Source organism: Carassius gibelio, chromosome B23 (assembly GCF_023724105.1).
Source record: "Carassius gibelio isolate Cgi1373 ecotype wild population from Czech Republic chromosome B23, carGib1.2-hapl.c, whole genome shotgun sequence".
Classification (NCBI taxonomy): domain Eukaryota; kingdom Metazoa; phylum Chordata; class Actinopteri; order Cypriniformes; family Cyprinidae; genus Carassius; species Carassius gibelio.
The window spans coordinates 24,109,392-24,126,782 of record NC_068418.1 but is presented as its reverse complement, the minus strand read 5'-3'; the positions used below and the strand labels follow the sequence as shown (position 1 = coordinate 24,126,782).

At 37.0% G+C, this 17,391-nt stretch overlaps 3 protein-coding genes across 6 annotated transcripts in view; 2 read left to right on the top strand and 1 right to left on the bottom strand.

Annotated features, from left to right (window-relative positions):
- The first annotated feature begins 1,472 nt into the window (after positions 1 to 1,472).
- LOC128012155 (gastrula zinc finger protein XlCGF8.2DB) lies at positions 1,473 to 4,660 on the top strand. 2 transcript variants are annotated; one of them, XM_052595206.1, is made up of 3 exons: positions 1,473 to 1,712; positions 2,120 to 2,438; positions 3,450 to 4,660. In XM_052595206.1, the coding sequence occupies exons 1-3, from the start codon at positions 1,683 to 1,685 to the stop codon at positions 4,277 to 4,279; spliced, it is 1,179 nt and encodes a 392-aa protein (XP_052451166.1). In that variant the 5' UTR covers positions 1,473 to 1,682; the 3' UTR covers positions 4,280 to 4,660. The 2 variants fall into 2 exon arrangements, with proteins under 2 accessions (XP_052451166.1, XP_052451167.1); XM_052595207.1 differs by lacking the exon at positions 1,473 to 1,712 and adding an exon at positions 1,752 to 2,028.
- A 1,067-nt stretch (positions 4,661 to 5,727) lies between these two features.
- On the bottom strand, positions 5,728 to 11,072 carry LOC128012154 (E3 ubiquitin-protein ligase TRIM69). 3 transcript variants are annotated; one of them, XM_052595202.1, is made up of 9 exons: positions 10,824 to 11,072; positions 9,862 to 9,912; positions 8,511 to 8,586; positions 7,876 to 8,429; positions 7,527 to 7,622; positions 7,181 to 7,402; positions 6,948 to 7,092; positions 6,456 to 6,482; positions 5,728 to 6,354 (listed from the first exon to the last, which is right to left on the bottom strand). In XM_052595202.1, the coding sequence occupies exons 1-9, from the start codon at positions 10,863 to 10,865 to the stop codon at positions 5,807 to 5,809; spliced, it is 1,761 nt and encodes a 586-aa protein (XP_052451162.1). In that variant the 5' UTR covers positions 10,866 to 11,072; the 3' UTR covers positions 5,728 to 5,806. The 3 variants fall into 3 exon arrangements, with proteins under 3 accessions (XP_052451162.1, XP_052451165.1, XP_052451164.1); XM_052595205.1 differs by lacking the exon at positions 8,511 to 8,586 and having other exon boundaries at positions 10,824 to 10,939; XM_052595204.1 differs by lacking the exons at positions 8,511 to 8,586; positions 9,862 to 9,912 and having other exon boundaries at positions 10,824 to 10,949.
- A 266-nt stretch (positions 11,073 to 11,338) lies between these two features.
- LOC128011215 (uncharacterized) overlaps positions 11,339 to 17,391 on the top strand; it is a 39,042-nt gene continuing 32,989 nt past the window's right edge. Inside the window, exons 1-7 of the mRNA XM_052593394.1 lie at positions 11,339 to 11,930; positions 12,424 to 12,546; positions 12,909 to 12,980; positions 13,063 to 13,236; positions 14,368 to 14,534; positions 15,836 to 16,096; positions 16,172 to 16,748. Coding sequence (XP_052449354.1) covers positions 11,898 to 11,930; positions 12,424 to 12,546; positions 12,909 to 12,980; positions 13,063 to 13,236; positions 14,368 to 14,534; positions 15,836 to 16,096; positions 16,172 to 16,748 — 1,407 coding nt within the window. The 5' untranslated portion in view covers positions 11,339 to 11,897. The remainder of the gene's footprint in view (positions 11,931 to 12,423; positions 12,547 to 12,908; positions 12,981 to 13,062; positions 13,237 to 14,367; positions 14,535 to 15,835; positions 16,097 to 16,171; positions 16,749 to 17,391) is intronic.

Below are 17,391 nucleotides of genomic sequence, written 5' to 3'. Positions count from 1 at the left end.
GAAGTTTGGAGCATGGCGAATCATTAGTCAGTTTGTGGTTCGCGAATCATTTGAGTCAGTTCGGGAGTTCAGAGCGGCTTCGCGGATCATTTGAGTCAGTTCGGGAGTTCGGAGCAGGATCGCAAATCATTTGAATCAGTTCGGGAGTTCGGAGCAGGATCGCAAATCATTTGAATCAGTTCGGGAGTTCGGAGCGGGATCGCGAATCATTTGGTTCTATATAGAACCCCAATGAACCCTTTTTTCTAAGAGTGTTTTCCAATGTTGGGCAGTAACGTGTTAACGCAGTTCCTTTTGACAGTAACTAATACTGTAACGCATTACTTTTTAAATAAATTAACTCTGTTACCATGACCATATGGTGCATTGTCCCTTACTTTTTTAAAAATGTATAAAATTTGACTTAAGTGCAGCCTAACCTGTTTGCAGCAGTGACGCATTGTAGGATCGGTGGATGCCAACCAGGGGCGCTGCACAAGATCCCCCCCATACCCCCCCCCCCCCCCCCCCCCCCCCAAAAAAAATATATATATATTCCAGACTTTTCAGGGGCCCTCTCTTCCTTTGGGGCCATGGTAATCAGTACTGGTTTTACCCCCAGTCCGACGTCCCTGATGCCAACCACTGTAAACATGATGACGCACCGTGGGCGTGTTTCCGTTTATTCAAGTATGTGCGGCAGTCAAGGCGAGAGCAACACGAGTTTCTCAAAGTGGAAATATGCTCATTATTTCACTTTAGTTGAGTTAAAAAGAAATTGATTCTGAATAATTAAGATTGCTTTCATTTATTTATTTCAAAATGTTCCGTGTTATGTTGTCCATTGTTGATAGTTTTCATACTTAAGCTGTGAAAGGAACATTTTTCAGGGCTCAACACAACAGCTTTAATGATGCAGAAGCCACTTTAGTTTTTTATTCTGAATATTTTATTCAGGTGTTTTGTTATTTATTTCAGAAATCCTTGTGATATACAATATTCAGTTTGTGCTGGTCTGAATCAGTAGCAAAGTGGTCCAGGATGTAAAAGTAGCGTTTGCTCAATGTAGAGGTATAAGACCCGAGCAAAGTATAATGAACGTAGATGAGAGATATTTAAATTAATACATAGATTCAATTACAATTGTATAGATCCGATATCAATACCAGTGTTGGCATCGATACTATCGATATTTAGATCGATCCGGCCACCCTTACAGTTTGAGTAAACGGACCAATCACAGAATACTCTTTCTTTTATTTTTCTTTAAAAATGTACACAAATATATAAAACCGAGATCAGGTAAAAGACACACCTCTGTGAATGAAATCACGTGACTTTGACGATTTGAAACGCGCTCGAAACAAAAGATGCACGAACGTTTTCCAACGCAGCAGTGTTTGGAAAGTTATTCCAGAGATGAAGGGTGTTGTGATTGTGTACCCAATAGATGGCAGTAGTGTCCGATTTTGTAGTTTAAACTCTCCTCTAAACGAAACGAAGCAGCTGACATTTTTTTTTTTTTTACAGTTCAGACAGTGCTTAGTTTCCGAAGAAACCAGCAGAATTTTGAGAATAGAATGTTTAAAATGTAACAGTAGTAAATGAAGGATACTATATCTGTCCATGCTGCATATTGATGGTTTCATAACGTAAATCTGTCAGCTGAAGAAAAAAGGGAGGCGTCACTGGAAGTAAAGCTGATGGAGAGAGACAAAAAACTGAGCAGAGAGGTTTGTACATGAACCAGATTCACGTAACGTTAATTCTGAATGATTGTGCGCGCTCCTCTTTCCAGTTTTTCCTTTCTGAACTGAACTTCTTAAATAGATTTTTTTTTAATTCTATTCTCACGTTTCAAATCGTTTCCAACTGATTATGCTTCATGATCTGTTTATAGCCAGTGTAAACCAGTAACAAATTTGTTCAATAAATGAATATAAATGTCATTTATATTAAACATTGGCTCATGCAAAGATGAGTTTCTTTGCAGATGAAGAGACCGCACTGCTTAAATGTATCAGTATTTTCTAAGGAGATATTGTAAGGGTTAGTGGAAGCTTCAAGCATTTCTGTCACACATAATGACCGAGCATGTCATTATATACATGTATTGCCACTGTGGTTCTTTGTTTCTTAGGCGATGGAAAAGGTTTCAGTGGGTGTGACTGAGTCAGTCTGGAGCATCAGAGATCAGAGATCCAGAAACACACAGGACTCAGAGACCAGCCTCAGTTTACTTTGTTACACTGACACTCAAGAGAGTCATGAATCCACTGATCAGATCTCTGCAGAGTCTTTGGGTTCAGACGGTAACGCTGAAGAAGAGCAGACAGCACTTAAGACGTGCACAGTGAATCTGGAGGACTGCAGGAACCTAGCCAAGATGAAAAGAGAAACCACAGCTGATGAAGAACAGAGCGATGATGATGATGATGATGATGTTTTTATTCCATCAGGTAATTTCCTTTGTACATTTTTATTTTATTTATCTGCCTTGTCAATACCGGTTACAAGGAAGATGGTTTCAAAGTCATTGTTTTTAATGTTATTTGTTACCTATGTGCAAAAGTCTGGCTTTTAACCATGATGTTTTAATTAAAGGGATGTAATAATTGCTAGTTTTATTATATGCAATTTATATCTTGCTTGTATTTTAGGGGAAAACTTTATTTCTTATCCATGTTGTCTCTCAAAACTGAAGGCTATGAAAAAAAAATATAAATGTATTTTTGTATCTTACGCTACAGTTAAATCCAAGAGAAGGTTTAATTTGAGGGTCAATTTACATTCAGCTTCAAAATCTGCTACTTAAAGGGATAGTTCACCCCAAAATGAAAATTGTCAATAAGTGCTCACCCTCATATCATTCCAAACCTGGAAGACTTTAATCTTCGCAACACAAATTAAGATATTTTTGATGCATTTCGAGAGCTCTCTGTCCCTCTCATAGACAACAATGATCCTGACACGATCAAGGCTCCGAAAAACGAAGCAATGTATCGTTAAAATAATCCATGTGACTTCAGTGGCTCAACCGCAATTTTACAAAGCTACGAAAATATTTTTGTGCGCAAAGAAAATAAAAATAGCAACTTAATTCAACAATTCCTCTTCTCTGCGTCACCCTATAGCACAATTTTGAAGAGTATCACATATGTAAGCACCTTATGCAATGCACTGTATGTATGCAGATACGTAGTTTACATTGTAATCAAAGTGTAAACAGCGTATCTACGTATGGTGTTGATGACAGAAGAGAAATTGAATTGAGCTATAGGGTGAGACCGAGTAGACTAATTAACGAATTGTATAAACACAACAGAATTTACTCTAAGCATGTAAAGTAGATGCTCAAGGTCTTGTTTTCTGCAAAAAGCAAGATAAGTAGTTGCCCTCCATTTCTTTTTTGCTTTACATTTGTCACCATATGATTGATTTTTGACTAAGTACTGTGTTTTTAATTCTAGACTTAAAAGAGGAAAGTGAAGTGCTGAGTGAAGTGGAGGAGATGCATCAGCATCAGGAACCTCATGAGGTTTTAAGTGAAGAAACGTCTTCCACAGGCCATGAATGTGGAACGAGTTTAGTTCAGCAAGGTCAAAAACCATACAAATGCCCTCAGTGTGGAAGGAGTTTTTTACAAAGGGAACAGCTTGAAATGCATATGAAGGTTCACACCGGAGAGAAACCTTTTGCCTGCCATGAATGTGGAAAGAGTTTCACACGTCAAGGAAGCCTTAATGTGCACATGAGAGTCCATACGGGAGAGAAACCTTTCCTGTGCCCCCAATGTGGAAAGAGTTTCAGTATTAAACTATATCTTAAGAATCACCTGAAAATTCATACTGGAGAGAAGCCGTACACATGCACTGAGTGTGGGAGGATTTTCTCCCAAAGAGGACACCTTGACACGCACATGAGATCTCACACCGGAGAGAAACCTTACTCGTGCCATGAGTGTGGAAAGAGTTTCACACGCCAAGGAAGACTTAATATTCACATGAGAACTCACACTGGAGAGAAGCCGTTCACGTGCCCTGAGTGTGAGAAGAGTTTCATTGGTAAACATTACCTTAAGGATCACCTGAAAGTTCATACTGGAGAGAAACCGTACACATGCACTCAGTGTGGGAAGAGTTTTGCACATAAAGGCATCCTTAATGTGCACATGAGAGTTCACACCGGAGAGAAACCTTATACCTGCCACGAGTGTGGAAAGAGTTTCACACGGGCAGAGAGTGTAAAAGAACATCAACTACGAATTCACTCTAGAGAAAAGTCAAACTGTGATCAGTAAAACATGATTTTGGGGTTTAGATCTTGTCTGTATCTGATACAAGAAAGACTTTCTTTTTAAAAGTCACTTGCTCTATATATATGCTATGGATTATACTACAAAAACAATGTTTTTCTATCTGTAAAGTGAGCTCAACAAAAACTCTTTGTGCACAGCACACAGACCCAACTATTAATTAATGAATTCCGTTGTTGTCTAATTTAATAATCAGTTTTTATTTGAAATTGCAGCTATAATACATTTTTTATGTTTAATCATAACAGTTCTGCAGGGCCGTGGACTGTAGACTATTTAATTGTATGTAATTTGTGTATTTAATTTGATGCTTATTTATTGTTTATCAATATAAAATGACAAAATTAAAGAAATCTGGGATCGTCATGGACCTTGTAATTCTCCACCGTCGTCTTGAAGAACAGAAGATCGAAGCAGCGCATGGCTAGTCTGTTTTATGAAGCAATGGTTATGCACTACACTGGAGTGCTAAAATCATCTTGAGAAAGAACCGGAATCTTCTCCAGTTCAACCCGCAAAAGAGTGAGTGGAGTTTGACTAGCAAACAGTCCCACAAAGACTCTGTTTCTGGTTATTATGTCCCAAAATTTCTGAATTGGTTGCTGCATTTGTCAAAAATCATTTTGTTATGAGGCCTGGGGTTCATGAAACTTCATTAGCTTATGTTGCATCTGTTTCCCATAAATATAGTTTATTTTGTTTGTTTTGTTTTATTTTAGGGGGAAAAAAAGCACAAAACAATCAAGCTATTGCACCTAATTTTTGTGGAATTGGTTGAATATTCATTAATTTGTGAAATTGCAAAAATTCTATCAACCAAAATGTAGTTGTTTGCATTATGAATATAAATGTGCAGTGAAAATTATGGCAATGATGGATGACTGAAAGCAAGTGTGGGGGTTAAAAAATATTCATAGTACAGAATTTATAAAGAGAGTTAAAAAGTTTTTTGGACATATGAGGAAAAAGTGATGGTTACTATATGTCTTATGAGAATGGAAAACCAGTAGAGAAAATGTTATGTAGAGAAAAGTTAGTTTAGTTTTAATTTCTTCCCAACAAAGCTGTTGCTTTAATCAGAACAGGCACTGCTATGCAAAATGATCAACAATTATTCATTATTATCATTTTTTGTTCATTGTCATTAATGGCATTTACACTTGTCTCCCTTCAGTCTCTTCGTTGGACTCTGCAGTATAAGAAGTACATGAACTATCCGGTGGACCAGGGCGCTCCCAATCAGACCAAACAGATTTGGGCTACAGAGTTCAACTTCAGACTGCATACACCAGACCTCATCATCACTGTACGTCAATGATCTACTAGTCTTTATTTGGGGCATGCAACAAGCAGCACAAATTTTACATTTCTTGACATTGACATGATGTCATTTTCACCCGACTCCAGATTAGTCACATAAACATCCGGTGGATGTTTTTTTTTTTCTTGTCCTTTTACAACATTGTGCATATTTTATTTTTCAGATCAATGTTTCATGTTTGGTATGTTTATTCATTTATTTGAAAGGACAGGTGAAAGGATCAGTGGGCTTGAGTTTTTACCTTCATCATTATAACATGGGCTGAGGAATGGATAGAGTTTGTCAGTGAAAGACTGACCAGTGAAAGAGTAGATATGAGAGCTGGACCCCACGTCATAAAAAGAGACCAGACCCTCCTCATAATCCACAAACACACCAACCTTCTCAAGCGTCTCTCTCTGAGACAAAGAGACACAGGGATTTTCACAAGCTTTATATTGATTCTCATTCCTCAGAACCAAAGTCCAGCATCCATCCTCAGGACTCAGTCTGACCTTCCCCTTCCTATTGATGGATTCTCTGGCCACTCCTAAATCCCACTCAGTCTTGCCCTTCACCTGCACCTCAAAATAAAATTTCCCTGAAGAGAAAGCCTCTTTTCCCAGAATATCTAAACATGAATCAAATCTCTTTGGATAGTTAGGAAGGCTCTGTTTAACGTTTCCATGAAGGACCTGTTTTCCATCCTTAGACAAGATGAGTTCAGGATAAGCTGTATCGGGATCTAGAGTCACGTCCACTAAGAGAGAGATCAGAGAATATGAAAAAGCATTCAGCAAATTAGTTTATAAATGCAAAGTAAGTGTGCTGTATATGAGAAATGCAGTTTACAGACTGTACCTGCATACTGCTGCATCATCTTCAACACTGTGGACACAAATGTCAATGAGACTTTGAGAAACAACTATTACATATTGCTGAATCTATTGACCTCAGACAATGATGCTGACTCGTCCCTCAGTTTGTAAAAATGAAGAAAAAAATCAAGAGTTGCACTTGGCCTATTTATGTCACTGTTGGTGGAAAATCAGTGTGGTTTATTTAATGTTACAATATAAATGGACAATTGTATCACCAGTTTTATGCTAAAAGTATTTTATGATGAAAGGTGCTATAGTTATATTCAAATACTTATACTCTCATTTGAAATTATAATTTTTTATGTTCATTCAGTGACCTTAATGTATGTGTATTTACTTTAAATTCTAGTCTAAACTTTAATTTTACAAACTAATCGGTGTCCACATTTTTTTCCCTCTGAAAAGCATGTCACATGCTGCATTTAACCCATGAACAAATGTAGTTTATACACAGGGTTTCATATTGACTTACCAGTTTGGCCAAGACTTTTATGTGCAATTTCAAATTCCTTCAGCTGAATTAGAGCTTTATTGAGAGTGCACACATTCGTATTAAAGTCAGTACTGATCTCTGTCCAGTTTTTGGGTAGTGTAGAAGTGCAAATGGATGAGTACATCTACAACAGGAGATAGAAAAAAATGTATCAGCATGAAAAGCGTTTTATAACGCATATGCTTTATCATAAATGAGAGATGTTCACAGACCTGTAGGAGGTGGAGATCATCCTCAGTCTTTGAGAGCTGTTCCAGCTCAATGTGTCTCCTCTTTAGCTGAGAGATTTCCTGCTGCAGCTCTTTAATAAGATCTTTGGCCTGTTTCTCTGTTGATTTCTGCTGCTTCTCCATTTTGTCCAGCAGCTCAGACTTAAAACTCTCAAAGGAGCGGCTTAGATCAGTGAAGAGCTCATCACTGGTTGATTTCTCTTTCTGTGAGATCAATTATATGATTAATCTTTTAAGTATTTAGATATGGGTTCATTCAAAAACCATTATAAAGAAGATAGAAATGTTAGAACACTAGTAATTTTACATTATTTGATTTTCTATTCACCTTTCTCATCTCTACTGAGAGCATGATCTCTTGAGTCTTCTTCATTCTGTCCTCGATCATCTGCTGCAAATATGTCTGCGTCTTAACGATCTGATGCTACAAACAGAGAAAACCATAGAAGCATTTATCTCTCAAATTAAATAGAGCCTTAAATGAATTCTTTAAATCATTTAAAGACCCCAGAAATTCAAAATTGTGTTTTTGTATATTTTAATCCATGTCTGACCGTTTAAAGGGTAACTTAGATTTGAAAAACTTCTAGGAGATGGAATAAAAGATGGGCGAGATCTTCAACCTGTCAACATGCATTGCATTTCATGGGCTCTTTTATAGTGTTTGTATTTCTTGCCTTCTTCTCTTGACTCTCCTCCTTTATAGGAACAGTGCTGTGATTTCTGTGGTCACCGTCAGTGCAGGACAGACACACACACGTCTGGTCATCTCTGCAGAACAACTCCAATGGTCTCTCGTGTTTCTGGCATATATAATGCTCCAGATTCTCCACAGCATTGATCAGTGTGTGTTTCTTTAGACGTGGGACTCTGTGATGAGGTTTCAGGTGAGCTTCACAGTAAGAGCTTTGACACACCAAGCAGCTCTTAAGGGCTTTCTGCTTACTTTCATCGCAGATGTCACAGAACACCTCAGGTGTTTCTAGTTTAAGCTTCTCCTTAAAGTGTTGTACAACCTCTCTGAGTGTTGTATTAATCTTGAGATGAGGTCTTTTGTTGAATATTGCATTACAATTTGGGCAGAAACAGCGTGGATTGGTTTTCCAGCATTTGTTCAGGCAGGTTCTGCAGAAGTTGTGTCCACATGGAGTGGTGACCGGATCATTGAACACATCCAGACAGATGGAGCACTGGAGCTCCTCATTTAGTGGATTACCGGAGGATGCCATGGCTGAAAAGGCAAACAATAACAATACACCCTATGCAATTCTGAATTGAACAATGTACTGTAGATAATGCTAAAACTGTTTACTGATATGGCCAGGGCTTTGACTGGATATCTGATTGTTAAGTCTGATGTCATACATCGACGCTTCCATGTCCAAACACTATGAGATACCACAAGAAAACAACAAACGGTGCTAATATACACTCACAGGGTAATATAAATCTACCAAAAAAAATTACAGGCTTCCAGACTAACATTTGTGTGATTTAGTAGCAAATTGAAATAAAGTTTGACACTTTTTTTTACTTCATCCACACAAAAAGTTTAAAACTGAGAAAATCTGATTTCTTGATGATTTGATATTTTTTTTAATAGTGATTTTATAAATTTCAAAATATAGAGAAAAGTATAAATTAATGACTAATAAGCCGAAAGTGCTCCTCTACTGCTGTCTAGTTATAAGTGTGATTTGATGCATTTTTAAAAGTTTACATGAGTGTTTGTTTACCACAAAGTTTTGTTCATACCATAAAAAATAACATTCAAACTGGATCATCTTAGAGCTTTAAAGTGCTGGAAATAGTTGTGTGAAATGCTTGAAAGTCATTGAAAAGTGCTTGAATTTCTCTCTCAAAAGGTTGTACAAACCCTGAAATGATTGATATAATGCATTGGAGTATTTTTACCACAACACCATGGTTACAGTTAGCTACCGCTTCTGGTTTAGTGAAGTATGTCAGTACTGTTTATAACAGAGATTTCTGAGTTTGAATGATTCTCACTAGACCTCCCAGTAATCTTATCACTGAGCAGCAAATTCAAATGCTTCTCACTGGATCTCGTAGCACTGTTGCATTTGGCTGCTGAGTAAAGCTGTTCTAGGCTGATAAACGGTCCGCGCAGCGCATCTGAAACATAGCACAGTTTAGTTTTGCTTTCCGTTTGATGTTTCTCAAATGCAACAGAAATGGCAGAGCTTAAGAGTTGGGCAACATGGTGGTCACTCCAGTGTGACTGCTCACAAAAAATTAGACGCACTGGCAGAAAAAAACTGGTCACAAAATGCGACCTTTTGGGTGCAGTCTGGAGCCCTGAAATGTATTCCGAAATCCCAGATACCCAGACAATAAAAATATAGATAAATAAATATATAAATTATTTGTGTCTGGGACGCTGTGAGCATGAAGACTGTAGTGTACACCATAAGATTTTTAATTGTTAGCTTAAATGTTTAATTTGAATAAACAGTGCTCATAAACGGCTGTTGAGATCCTTTTAAGAGTATACTATAATCTTTGGTATTAATGAGTTGAGGCTTGGACCCGGAAACAGCATTTCTTACGTCACGACTTAACAAGAATATGGGCATGTACAGTTTTGTAACAATATACCACAGTAGGTATGGCATACTTCAAAAGTTACTAACAACACTTACTGTATCATAAACTGGTCGTACTGGTGTGTTAACTTCTACAGTTTCCTTTTCCTAGAAACAAAAGTCGAATCAAGGTCATATCTGGGCTTGTGTTTAAATTCATGTCATATATAAGGTAATAAAAAATAATTTTATGTTTGAAAATGAAATACTGTAGTGTCTAGAAACAGCAATTTATGCCAAAGTACTTGATTGTCATCTCTGTTCTGTATAAAAAAACTTTAATCCAGAAAATGTATAAAGTTAGGTCTTTGCGACAGTTTTTATATGAAAGAGTTACCTTAACGGTAAAATAGTTAACGTTATCCATAAAGCAGTTGGCCCGCAATATATTTCTAGTCACAAACGCCACTTATAATTTACTGTAATTTTAAACGTTTTTATTGGACTGTTTTCACACTCATTCATTCGACAACACATCTCGAAAATTGCTTTACAGCCAAATAAATTACATATTTTAAATATTCTGATATTTCAGAGTTTGAACTGGCGATCACTAATTTCAGACTGTTTGAATGAATCTGCGTTGGTTCTTCTTCGGTTAAGTTTAACCGTCTTTCACTAAAGTCTTTCACTACTTTCATGAATATTCACTACAACGTAGCAAAATAATAGTGAAATTAACTTCTGGAATTTATGTCGTTTTATTTTGTTCCTTTTTATTACCGTGGCAAATATCGAGTTAAACTATATCTCTGGATGCAACTACAAATTGCCTGGACCGCCATCACGATCCTGAAGCGGGAATCTCAGATTTTTAAATCTCAACGGTAATTTTCTGACTGTCTGCCTGAGGAGTATCTTTTGGTTTGTCGACGATAGGCCTGTGAGTACTAATTTTGTTTAATTTTCAGGATATAAAAGTTTATTTAAAGAAAGAAAGAAAAACTTTATACGGAGGTAAAAATTTATTATCGTATAGGAAACCATCGGTAAATCACAAATAAATAGAAAATACTCACAGAGAACCAGAAGTGTTCTTCACTCCGGACGGTCGGACCCATAGACAGTAAATAAAGGTCGGACCAGGCCAGGACAATCCCTTTGCATGCCACATAGCAGATCTTTTTTTACAGAAATGAAAGTGAGATTCATCCTCAATAAATTTAGTCCCGAGTCTAAACGGTAGGAGGCGCCGCAGATCTTCAGCACTTTGCTAAAATCATGAAGAAAGACAAGCCTTTGTGTCTGTTTACAGATTTGTTTGCGTTAGGCTATTACACACACACACACACACACACACACACACATGTTTAATCCCTGATTTCATAATTTTGATAGAATTTTGTATTATTGTTTTTTTTTTTTTTTTTTTTGAGAAAACAGATAAATATAAGGATTTAGGCTCATTAGGTTCAATGAGACACTATACTTGACTTCAACTTGTTTTTTTTTTTGGTTTTTTTACTATATATTTATTCAATTAAGTGTTGTCTTTACAGGTTAGAGCTTTAACCTATAAAATATTACAGTAGAGAATATTTAAGCTGAAATGCTTCATGCTGATTGTTTAAATGCACTGATCTAAATGTGTTGTATCAAGCATCTTTAAAAATCACACTATACATATATTTCGCACTTTATTTTATCGTCTTTTTGACTGCAGCGCGGTATTTCTGTCGGATGTACGCCATCTAACGGTTGAAATGGTTACAAATTTGAAACTTATTCGGAAATACATGTTTTATTTAAAATGCGAGAGTACAAAACAACTACTGTATATACAGTATGGAGACAACAGCAGAGAATCACTCTTACTCTGCAATCGAGGGACGGACATTGCGTGTCCCAAAGAAAGATGAAAACTCAGATAAAGGGAGGAGGTGTATGACTTCATCTTTTTCTATTTTCCCCCCCTTCAGGTAAGACGCATTTAAGGAAGTTGCCTAGTAATAAATCTGCATGCCATACAAGCATACCTAGTTCTCTCTCACATAAACATGCATCCCGTTTCAGATGTATGCAGTCCTCAGTAAGTTTACTATTTGACAACACTTGATGGGTGATCTAACATGCTTCAAGTCCAATGAAAAAGCATGGATAACAGAAAGACAGTGCATGTTCCTCAGGTAAGGACCTTTTTTATTATTAATAACAGGTTTATTTAGCAAGTATTCAATGTATAAAGAGGTCTGTTTAACAACAACTTTGTTGAAATAGAACAGATCATCTTTGAAATAAACTGTTTATGTGAATACATAAAATGGGTAGGACCATCAAATGTCAAAAACATTTGACAGGGCTGTAAATTAATCTAATGTTATGAATTTTCACTTTCATTAACAAATTAGTGCATTTAATATGACATTTAACAAAAGAAAAAAAACATTGTCTCTATAATGTGTAATAAAAAGTTCAAATGTACAAGAAGCGCAACCACGTGTCATATAAATTGGTGTCCACAAATCTGATGTGAACTATCATAGAAAAAGGTAAACTTCCTCATTTCAACAATTTGTGAGCGAGTTCGTAGTTACCAGACACCGTTGTTGCAAGGAGACTGCATGTGCTTGTCTTATGAATAATCACAGCTCTTGACTTAAACTCTCATTGTTTCTACAGCTTAGCAACGAAATGCAGCTGAATGTCATGAACTGGGTGAAATCAGGCCAAATGAGTATCGATGAAGCTTTGATGCGGGCTAACAATGGCATGTTACACAAGCAGAGGAACCCTGAGCCGGAGGTACAGTATGGGCTATGTTTAAAACTCTTGACCTTAATGTTAAATGAAGATTTAAAGATCTCAATAGCATTGATTTTTTTTTTAAATCATAAAATATATTAGCAAAATGGGTGTGTAAGCCATTTGGACCACAGCTTGACTGAATTAGTCACATATTTTACTTAAGAGCTTTGAAATGTTTTGACACAGTTCTTTTTAAGGAAATGATTAGTTGTTCAACCAGTCTTCGTGGTGCTAGCCCTAATATTATGAGCGGCTCTCTATGGAGATTGTAATCAGTCCTCGTCAAGTTTTTAAGAGGAAGTATTATAGTTATTTTTTGAACTCTTTTTTTAACATTGTCATTGATATCTCTGTTGTAGGAAAAACAGTCACGGTACAACTTCAGTGTTCGTAAGTTCAACCGGTACATATGGCAGAAACGGGTGTTGCAGGTGTGTATCTACACACTGAACTGCTCTTATCCAGCTCTGGTCTCTAGAAATCACATATAACAAATACATCTTTTTGCTTCAGATTGATTTCAGCACAAGCCTTTTGTGCAGCATCGAGAAAGGCATTGTGAAACGACAGCTCTGTTTTTCTGAGGTGAAAAACTGCCACGATGCACCAGGTACCAGGTTCTCGATTTCGTTTAGAGATCGTTCTGACTATGAGCTGGAAGCGGCGTCCTTAGAGGACAAGCAGCAGGTGAGAACATCACATGCGACGGGGACTGAATTTCAATTCTGTACCAGATCATTAAAGGAATAGTTCACCCCAAAAATGCTAATTTACTCACCCTCAGGCTATCCGAGTTGTAGATGAGTTTGTTTATTTACTTGATTTCGATAAAAGTAGCATTACATCACTTGCTTACCAATGGTTCCTCTTCAGTGAATAGGTGCCGTCAGAATGAGAGTCCAAGCATATAATAAAAATAATCATATGACTCCAGTCCATCTGGAACATTTTGTGAAATGTAAAGCTGCTTGTTTTTAAGAAACAAATCCTTTATTAAAGGGTTACTCCACCCCAAAATAAAAATTTTGTCATAAATCTTACCTCCATGTTGTTCCAAACCCATAAAAGTTTGACTTCGGAAAACAATTTAAGATATTTTGGATGAAATCCTGCAGGCTTTAGACTGTCCCATAGACTGCCAAATAAATAACAGTGTCAAGGTCCTCAAAGGAATGAAAAGTCATCATCGGAATACTCCATCTGCCATCAGACGTGCAATCTGGGTTATATGAAATGATGGGAAAAAGCTTTGATGCTTTGCTTTTCAAAGCTTTGATTTGAATTTAAACAGCGCATCCTTGTGGCGCGGATGACACAGAAGAGCACATGCAGCACGGTGATATAGAGTGACACAGAGGAGACCGTTGATAAAGGAATTATTGAATAAGGTTGTTAATTTTGTTTTATTCGCTATAAAAAGTGTTTCCGTCTATGGGACAGTCTCAAGCCTCCAGGTTTTCATCCAAAATATCTTAAATTGTGTTCAGAAGATAAACGGAGCTTTTATGAGTCTGGAACGCCATGGGAGTAAGTGATTTATGACAAAATTTTTCATGGTGAAACATTGCCGTCAGACTCTTATTCTCTTTCATTGCAGAAGAACATTGGTGAGCAAGTAATGCTACATTGCTCCAAATCTGTTCTGATGAACAAACAAACTAATCTACATCTTGGATGGAATGAGGTTGAGTACATTTCTTGTAAAAATATTTATTTAAATACATAGCCGATCTGCTGCCATTTCTAAATCGATTTTATTATGAGTTTGCATGCTTATCTGATGATAATAGATCAAACTGTGTTTGGGATGACCTTCAGATCATGCAGCTGGTAAATCAGGTCATCTTCAATAACATCTACAGCCTTCTCGAGAATGTGAACTCGGTTGAAATGCAAACTGAACACCTGCCTCCCACTCCTGACAGTCTCAAAGAGGGCCACCTACTACTGCAGAGAGGAGGACTGGCATCATTCAAATGGAAGAAGTATGCACAATTTTAACTCCTTTTTTTTTTTTTTTGTCTGCTTCTTGTAGACTAGTGCTTAGCAGTTGTTAAACTAGTTAGTCTGGAACATAAGTCACAAACATCTCATCACTGACAAATCACCTTTAGGCCATGTTTGTTAACATTTTAGTGGTGCTTACTCACTAAGACAGGCATTCTGCTCGCTCAAACTTTTTAAACGAACTCCCGACCATAAGGTTTAAATTATAGTATGCTTCTTTTCTTGCTTCTTTTTTTTTTTATTTTATTCTTTTTTAACCACTGGATCATGTATAGGAACTAGGGGTCGGATTAACTAAAATCTTATAATGGAAGATAAATATGAAGTTATTTTCAAGGATAATCCTTGAAAAATTCAAATTCTCAAATATTGTTCTCATATCATTTTATTAAATTTTTTCTTAAAAAGAAAAAAATTCTTAGGGTTAGTGTTATATGAATGGCTGAAGAAAATAATTTCAGAGGCTTTCATTTTTAGACTGCCTGAAGTCTAGAATAATCACAACAAGCTATTTTCGTCATAACCTGCTTGAGGGGTGCTCAGCACTTGGCCTTGCATCATTTAATGCACAGTGTATTTTAAATAGTTTATTTATCTGCCTTATTTTTTAATGCGAAAGCTGTGTTCTGTAAATGTGCAAGACTTCCGGTTCATTAGTTGCCGTCGGGAAATAGCAAGTAGAATAACAAAGTGCAGCAAAGAGTACTGTTTACACTACAAGCCACTGTGTTCAAAACTAAGATACTATATTAAAATTATTCTTTAGGAAACACTAGTTTGCAATATCAAGCTGCAAAACAAGCTGTTTTGTACAACTAAACATAGCTAGAAGTTGATTATCCCAGACACAGCCAATTTACAAATAGCTCTTACAGGAAAAATAAGGAGGATAACATCAGATTTAAAACAAACTCCCTATTTGACCCAGTGTTGTACAGTTATTACAAATTTACCAAAAAATTGCGTAATCTTGACAAATCATTGTTTACATTATTGATTATTCACTTATTCTGATTCACTTTAGAAAAAAATGCAGATTCCCTGGAATTGTAAAATGTATTATATTAATCTGAATAAGCTAAAAGAACTAAAGAAAATTTTTTAAATCAATGTTTTGTTCAATCCAATATGTCTGATTCATGTAAAGCCTTAAAATGAACCTTAGCCAGCTTATTTTTTGACACACACACATGAAAATTTGAAATAATAGAACATTTCATAATATTACTGTTTTTACTGTGCTTTATAAGGTCCATTCACTCTTGTTCTTCACTCTTAGATACGAGGCTAATCTTCAGCCTGGTCAGCTGACCTTGTTCCCAGTCATTCAGCAGTCTTCCAGTAGTGACGCAGGTGTGTCTGTTTCCTCCAGCGATTTTGTCTGGAGTCTCTCAGACATTTACACCAGTGTGGATGATATGAGGTGTACTGGGGGTGATGGGGCAGCTCTTGTCATCCATCTCTCCGACGGTAATGTCAGGGTGGACATCCCCTGCAACACAGACACCTTCACGCTGCACAACGACAAGAATGACTTTGTGTAAGTAATAGTCAAGAGTAAAAGATTGTGAGACTTAATGTTACTCAACAACACTCTTTTTTTTGTCTTTGTCAGGTTCCGAATACCAAAAAGTGACCACATAACCCCAGAGGCTATAAAAAATGAGCGAGATGCCTGGGTCAAAGCGATCAAACAGCTATGTGTGGACTGGAAAAGAAAGTCACATCTTGAACACTTCTATGAAGCCCCGGAAAAAGATCTCAAGGATGTTACAGAGTCAGAAAGTAAGACTCCGGACAACCACGAGCCGCTTGCACCTCCACCGGTGCCACCTTCATTGAGACCACGCTTGCCCAGAACATCCCCGATTGTTCCTGCAGCTTTTTCAGCAGCACCAGACCCAGAAACGGCTTCCCTGGAAGCATCAGAAGCAGAACCGCAGCCAACCCTTACAGCACAGAACAGAGCTGTGCACAAGCCAGACCGGATGCCCTCAGCAGTGCCTGTGACCTCACCAGAAGCCACATGCTCATCACCGGCTCCGTTTGTTTTGCCCCCGCCGTTGCCTGTGCCATCAGCAGTGCCAGGTCCTGTCCCTCCTGCCCCTTTGCCCCCTCCGCTGCCCATCAAATCCAAGCCGCTTTCAGAGAGGACAAAAGCTTTTCACTGGGACCTGGTGGCTCAGGATAAGGTATCAGCTTACGCTTTCTGTTTTTACTTTTTCTAAGGGCTCCAGGTGTAGTTATAATTTTTTTAATGTAATGTATATTTTATTTCGGTCAGCGTTTATTTTATTTAAAGTAATGAAAAAGTTTTTGAATAGTGTTAGCTTTAGATGTAGTTAACTCTAATAACCCTGGGTCAATCAAAATTCCATTAATAAAATACCATTAAGGATTTGCACAATATCAGAATTGTTAAATTAATTGCTTGTTAATTATTTAAAATTATGAAGTATGAGCATGTATTTGAAGAAGTCTCTTATGCCCTTAAGGCTGCTAAAACAGTAATATTCTGAAATATTATTTCAATAAAACTAACTTAAAAAATAATATATATATATTTACTCAGCTAAGTTTTAGTCAACTACAATAACCCTGTTTGACACAAAAATTGGATTTAAAATTCAAATTACAATTTTTATTTTGGGTGAAAAAAAGCCCCTACATGAGGCTCATTTTTGTTAAGTCTGTGTGATGATGTTGTTTGCTTATGAATTCACCAAAAAGAGTAATTCAACACTGCACATTGCAAACGCAGCTTGGTTGTCTCATCAGTGAAAAATCTGTTTTCTAATATGTGATCATTTTTACGCCTGCTGAAGATCACTTTCA